The sequence below is a fragment of the Chaetodon trifascialis genome, chromosome 14 (genome assembly GCF_039877785.1).
Source record: "Chaetodon trifascialis isolate fChaTrf1 chromosome 14, fChaTrf1.hap1, whole genome shotgun sequence".
Classification (NCBI taxonomy): domain Eukaryota; kingdom Metazoa; phylum Chordata; class Actinopteri; order Chaetodontiformes; family Chaetodontidae; genus Chaetodon; species Chaetodon trifascialis.
In genome coordinates, this window is record NC_092069.1 from 26,853,413 (window position 1) to 26,860,936 (window position 7,524).

General features: G+C 46.9%; 1 protein-coding gene across 1 annotated transcript in view; it reads right to left on the reverse strand.

Moving 5' to 3' along the window:
• strn3 (striatin, calmodulin binding protein 3) overlaps positions 1 to 6,572 on the reverse strand; it is a 22,145-nt gene extending 15,573 nt beyond the window's left edge. Inside the window, exon 1 of the mRNA XM_070978831.1 lies at positions 6,234 to 6,572. Within this exon, the coding sequence (XP_070834932.1) occupies positions 6,234 to 6,503 (270 nt within the window). The 5' untranslated portion in view covers positions 6,504 to 6,572. The remainder of the gene's footprint in view (positions 1 to 6,233) is intronic.
• Positions 6,573 to 7,524: the final 952 nt, after the last annotated feature.

Genomic DNA, 7,524 nt, shown 5'->3' on the forward strand with positions numbered 1-7,524 from the left:
TACGGAATGTGGTTTGAAGATTATTTTATGTGAGAAAGTGGATGTTAAAACTTAAAATCTGTGGTCGATTCATCACGATAGCACGTAGTTTAAAATTTGCTCCAAAGTTTTCGGAGATGTGTCGTCCTGCTAACGTCATCAAGTACGCTGCTGTCCCAACTGCAGAATGACGGTCCTGCGTCCTCCCGTCCTGGAGAGACTGTACTCCCAAGTCCAACTTGCTAAGTCCGAACTGCCAAGTTCGTAAGTCCGAACTTGGCGTACTTGCTATTGAGAAACGGCCACTGTGTTTACAAGATCCCAAACAGGAAGATTCAAACCTGAAGTTTAAACCAAGACAACGTCGTCACGCTGCTTTAATCATCCCTTCATTTAGTGACTGACAGCCTGTTGAACCTCGGCCTTTGTGTGCGTGTGTTATTTCAGGCTGGTCTACTTTTAGCGTCCAGCTGGGACCGGGCTGTCAGAGCAGGGCCCAGTAGGCCAGGCTGCCTAATTACAGCCTGCCGTCCTCTTTACCAAAACACGGAGTCACCGCGGCGCTTCGCTGCCCCGCCCACCGACACACACCGGCCTGGCGCTGCTCTCCAGGTAGACAGGGTGACCTTTGACCTCCTGACTACAAACGTGGGTGTGGGAAGGACGGTGGGCAGTGCTATCAGCTGTTTTCTCACATGAAACCAGAGTGTGTGTGTGTGTGTGTGTGTGTGTGTGTGTGTGTGTGTGTGTGTGTGTGTGTGTGTGTGTGTAATGACATTCTGGACAAAGTCTAAGGACGTAAGCACCTGAGAAGCCAGAGGAAGACCAACATCGTCCACAACCATGTGTTTAACTTTGGCAAACTGTCTCCATTAACAGTCTAATGAATTAGCCGTTAGCAGCTCCTGTTAGCGGTGTCCTCATGGACGGTGAGACAGACGTCACTGTGACACTGAACATGGAGACTCTCAGTGAAGCTCTGCAGACATAATGAGCGTCTTCTCTATCTGATGTCCAAGCAGGCTCATGGATGTTTCCTGGAGACAATGATGTCCTCATGAAGGACGATGATGAACATTCACATCATCCAGCGAGTGACGTTCTGCTTCACGGCACACCTACAGGAGCCGCTCAGATGGAGCAGAGACGTCTCTGTCTCCATCACCACAGCCAGCAGAGACGTCAGAGTGAGACTTCCTGTCTGATCTGCAGTCGTTTCAACATGTTTTATCCCAAAGAATCCCAGAAGCTCGACTGAGAAGCCTGAAGGAGGAAGCTTCACAGGAAGCTTGAAGATTAGAGACCAATACCGGATTAAGAAGCGTCTTCAGGGTCTGAGACGTTTCACAAACTGAAAGATGTGGAACGCTCCAGAAACACCTGTTTGGATCATTCACAGGTAAACAGGTGAGAGGATGATGTTTGCGTCTGAAAGGGGCGTCCTGGAAAGACTCAGTCGTTCATAGAGGATGGAGCGAGTTCACCACCTTGTAAACACATGAAGGATGAAGGACGAGGGACGAGAAAGAAAGCTGCTCCAACACATTGTGACGAGGAGGAGGAAGAGTCCGGCTGCGTCCCCTCTGTCATGTCTCCTCTTGATATCGTCTGTCGTCTTTAACACAAACACTCGTCCTCATGTCCACGTCTCTCTGCTTTCAGAACAAGCTGCTTAAAATGCTGATGTTACCTGTTACACAGGTGACGTTATTCCTGCCCTGCTGCACGGAAACATCCGTCCAATCACAGCGTTACGCTCAGGACATCATCCGACCAGCTGAACGTCTACAGGACGGATGTTTCAGACGATCAAAGAGGAGTCGGGTTGGACGCCATGATGTCATCCACCGTTTGTCCACCCGGCTCAACGGCCAAATAGGGCTGGGCGGTATACCGGTTCACACCGAATACCTGTGCATATTTTTCTTATGATATGAATTTTTAATATACCGCCACACCGCTGTCTGTGATTACACGTCTGGAACACTGCGCCGCGTGACCGTGTCAGATGGGACCGTTTTCAATGTTGCGCTTCTCAACAGGCATGGTGCATGGCGTGGTGAGGTAAACTGTAGTGCTCTGGTGTTACGTTACGGTGAAGATGGATGGGACAGACACTGAACGTTCCGAAATCGAAGCTGCAGAACTAGAACATGATGACACACAAGAAGTTGTGCTGAAGAGGAGCTGTGTCTGTTGTTTTTTTGTCAGGTCGTCGGATCGGCAGCATGAGCACTTTGCTCCAGTTCAGACGGTCAATGCTCACGCTAGGAAGCACCAATCCTAATGTGTAGCATATCAGACTGACGGGGAGAAGCTCAGTTAAACGCCTCTACCAAGCACTGCCACCCAAACGAAACATAATTCATACAGACATAAATTACATGCAACAACATGCGTCTTTTTGTTACATGTAACAAAAAGACAAAAATAGCGTGTGTCCACTCTAGAGCGTCTGCTGATTTCACCACAAGCCTGGTATCATATGAAAGCAGAGAGTGATGATGATGAAGATGTCTGCCTCCTCACTGTGCGAAGGAAACTCAGCGAGCTAGCAGCCAAAGAGTAGCAGAAAAAAACTTTGCTAAATCATAAAGTATGTCTTACCTTTATGTTATGTTATATTCCAGCTGGAAAACGCTGCGAATGTCTCCTCCTGTGACTCTGTGTTAGTTTGAGATCGATCATGAAGGTCCTGCTTGTTTATATAAAGAGGAGGGGGTTTCTAGAGTGGGGGGAGCGCTCTTCATGCAGTAACCTATCTCTGGGCTTACTTCCTTCTGGATCGTCATTGGTGTTACTATGGCGAATTTGGGTGCTGCCCCTCGAATCTCTTGACTCTGACTGGTCAATAGAGGTGTCGATCATCAAAATTGACCAATTGGTCGCTGAGCTATCTAACTGCGCAGTGAGTTTCAGCGCTCCCTCTCGTTTACTCATGAAGGAGCAGAGCGCTCACAGAGGACACTGCCGACCAGCCCAACGTGTTATTTTACTGTTTTATTTGCATTTCGTCCTTTTATGAGACATAAGAACAACAGCAAGCAGAAAAAAGGCTGAAAAAGTGTTTTCAACAGAGGAGTTTCTCGGTATGCTTGAACGAGATAACAGTACTCTGCCCAGATGAGCGCCTGGATATACCTGTGTTAAAACATGTGTCTTCCAGATGAAAGAAAAAAAAAATACTGTCATATACTGTGAAACCGTTATAATTCAGAAAAATACCGTGATATACATTTTTGGTCATACCGCCCAGCACTACGGCCAAACACGCAAAACAGGCCCACCAACCGACTCCGAAGAGTGTTTGAACACACTCAGATATCATTTCAACCCGACAGACGTCCAGCATGAAGGACGGCTCGTCTGCAGCCTCACTGCGACTTCATCATCACAGTCACTACGTCTAACTGTGACTCAGCAGATCAATCAACCAATCACATCAGCGCTTCCTTCAACTGATCCACGATCGTCTTGCTCCTTGCTCCTGCTGCTTGTTATTTATTGGACCTCATGCAGTTCAGTGCAGTTTCACTTTTAGTTTTCAGATTGCTCTGAAGGTGGAGGTGGAGGTGAGGGTGAAGGGGGGGTGAAGGTGAAGGTGGGGGTGAAGGTGAAGGTGGAGGTGAGGGTGAAGGTGGAGGTGAGGGTGAGGGTGAAGGTGGAGGTAAGGGTGAAGGTGGAGGTGGAGAAGCACTGATCAGACTTTCTCTCTCCTGATAACATTCAACAAGAATCTGAGCTTTCATGGTCTACTGTTTTATTGGCTCTCCTCCTGCAGTAAATGTTAGCAGGCAGGAATGTCCACACCTTCACTCATTTGTTCTGTGTGTGTGTGTGTGTGTGTGTGTGTGTGTGTGTGTGTGTGTGTGTGTGTCTTATCAGGAACTCTGACAGTCATGCTGAAAGCATCCAGTGTCACAACGCAACAAGTCAGAGCACAGCAAACACTGTGTGTGAGAGACCCTGTCATCACACACACACACACACACACACACACACACACACACACACACACACACACACACACACACACACACACACACACACACACACACACACACACACACACACACACACACACACACACACACACACACACACACACACCTCAGTCCATGTGCTGCAGGGTGTGTTATGACAAACACATTTCACACACTTCAGCACTTCACTCTGTCTTTCTCCAACACACAATCATAGAGAAACTGAAGCCTGAATGAACACATGAACTCATGAACACATGAACTCATGAAGTCACTGAGGCTCTCTGTTCACAGCCTGGTCTACGTCTGAACTCCTAGCAAGACGAAGATTTGACACCATCTGTGTTTCTACTGAACCTCACTGTGTTTGTGTGGCCACTGAAAACAAACAGCATTTTATCTGATGATGATGATGATGATGATGAGGAGGAGGAGGAGGAGGAGGACTGCCACGGGTCAAGATGCTTTCCTCTGTTTGAGAAGTCATGGAGTCACTTTATGGTCATGTGGTGTTCCCATAAGATCAGACGCGTGATGGAGATGTGAGATGTCAATGTCTTCATGTCTTCATGTCCTCAGACCTTCAGGCTTAAAGACGCTCTGCGCTCACTTCAGGGTGAATGTTTACCTCAACAGCTGTCTCAGACTGATGTGAGGCGTCCATGTTTGTTTTGTTTTTGAATTCCTGTATTAACAAAGCCCATGATTTGGATGCTGTAGTCATTTATATTTACAATAACTAGTCAGTGACGGAGGGCTGCTGACCCCCCCAGAAGTCCTGGTCTCATGTCAACACACCTACACATGAGGCTGAAGGACGCGGATCGGATTTAACCGTCAGGTGTGTGCTCAGGTGTTGGTCGATAATATGCATTCAGGCTGGGACCAAGACAAAGGCTGGATTCAAGCAGCGCTGGTCAGAGCCGTCACACAGCATCAGAAAAACACAAAGCAGCTGGATCACCATCATCACCATCATCATCACCATCATCATAATCATCATCACCATCATCATCATCATCATCACCACCATCACCATCATCATAATCACCATCACCATCATCATAATCATCATCACCATCATCATCACCATAATCATCATCACATCATCATCACCATCATCATCACAATCATCATCATCACCATAATCATCATCACCATCATCATCATCATCACCATAATCATCATCACCATCACCACCATCATCATCATCACCACCATCATCATCACCATCATCGTAATCATCATCATCATCATCATCATCACCACCATCATCATCACCATCATCGTAGTCATCATCATCATCATCATCATCATCATCATCATCATCACCATCATCATAATCGTCGTCATCACCATCATCATCTCCTTTGTGGTCAATGTTTAAATTTACACTCCACTGCTAACAAACCTGAAAATGTCCCTCAAGACTGACAGGATGTTTCAGAAACTGGTCTGCAGTGAAGTACACACTTCACGTTACTGCAGTAATCTGATTACCGTGTAAATGTGGTCAAATAATGGGACCCTGAATGATCTCGTCCATGGTCAGCAGAGCTGTGAAGCTCCTGCTGACAGCCACACACACTCCTTCTGTGATGCTAACGCTGCTAACGGACTCGTTTATTCGCCATGGAGGCCTTTTAACACCTGTTCGTGCACAAAGGTGCTTCAAACAGAAACAACCGTTTGGTCACTCGGGTCCAGCTGTTGGTTAGACAGCAACGTTAGCTTCCACCACAGCTGCCTAAGCTAGCGTGACAAACCAAAATGGCTGCATAGAGATTAGCTGACAGTCAGCTGGATTCACTTCTCCTTTTCCAATCACTGATTTCATGTCCACAATGAGAAGTTTCAATGCTAACAACGCGTGGTTACAATAGAGCCGCATCAGCTAACAGGGGAAAGTGACAACAACACTGAATGCTAAGTGCTAAGTTACCTTTTGACAGCGCCGTGAAGCTAACGGCTAGCACTAGTCGCGCTAACGGTAACTTAGTGCATTCCGCTATTCGTGCTCTGATCCGTTAGCTTAACCACTTAGCCAGCTAGGTTACACACATTTTGTTAGCCGTGACCGTTTTCGTCATTTTTGACGTACGGTGATTCTAACCCACAATGTCACGAGGAATAACAAATGTGACTGATTCTCGGTACGTACCGCGGCTTTCTTTTAACCAGTAACGTTATACGGGACAGCATCCGCGACTGTTGTTGTTCTTAGCTTTGGTTAGCCTGATCGGCATTCAGTGCTAAGCTAAGTGTGCTAACCTGGAGCTCGGCCCTCTCCACTTCCCAGTGCGCCCTCTCCATCTCGAACCGGGCCCACTCATGCTGGATGTAGTGCAGGATGCCGGGGATGGTGTACTGTTGCTGCGGCCGCGGAAGCTCGTCCGGCTGGTGCGGCACCATGACTCCTCCGCCGCCACCTCCGATCGGTGGATTAGCGCTGCTGTTGCTCCCCTGCTGCTGTTGCTGTGGCGGTGGAGGCTGTCGTGGGGCGCCCGCTCCGACCCCTCCTCCGCCGGGGTGCTCATCCATGTTTTTTTTTCCTTTTTTTTTTTTTTTTTTTTTTTTTTTTTTAGAAAAGTAGAAGGAAAGTCCCAGGCAGCAACGGTCGGCAGAAGAATCCCCGTCCCCCGTGAATCCCGTTCCTCCGCTCCGTGTCTCTCGCGCTGGCTCCGCCGCGGTGTGTGAGGCTGGTTGCCCCCGGAGGGCTGCGGTGAGTGCGGCTTATTGCGGACGCGCTGTTTGTGTGTGGATCTACCCGGCCGCCATTACTGCTCTCTCTCTCGCTCCCTGGATGCGATGATCACGGAGGGAGAACCCAGTCGCGCTGCATGACGGGAAAGATACATCCAGCTTTTTTCCTGTCATCCAAATACACGACGTAACGTTCACTGCACACGGAAAACGTAGGAAATCTGGATTCCGATCCAAAGTATTGACACTAGTTTTTCCACTTGCAAGGCGTTAATGAAGGAATGTGGAGTTTCTCAGATCATTTGAAAAAAACAAAACGAAACGAAACAAAAAAACATGTATTATAATTTGTGGAATAAAATACATATCCACACATTAGTGTTCAAAATAAGCACACAAATAGGATTACAAATGAGTGAGAGGCTGATGTTTACTTTATTTATTGTCACGATAACGATAAACTACCAGCTATGACAGACCAAAAGCAAAGTGCCTCCCACTAACCTGAGCCAACTGGAACACCTGTTGAAACACGGTGCATCTTTCTTATACTGGATTTTGAGTTGTTACCTGCTTGTTCAGTATTATATCTATCGGGATACAAGAAACATAATAGATACTAATTAAAAGCTACTAAATTCAGCTTTGAGCCTCAATAAGACTCAGACAGATAAGAATGCACCAGAATCACTCTCTCATCTCTTTGATTTAATCATTGACACTAAAGCAGGCATCATTTAAACATTATGGACAATCAAATTAAATAAGATTCTGTATTCTGAATGTGAAGACTGTGTAAAAATTGTGAGTAAATTTGTTTCTGTATTGTTTTCTTCTGCAGCAGTAAAGCCAATACAGC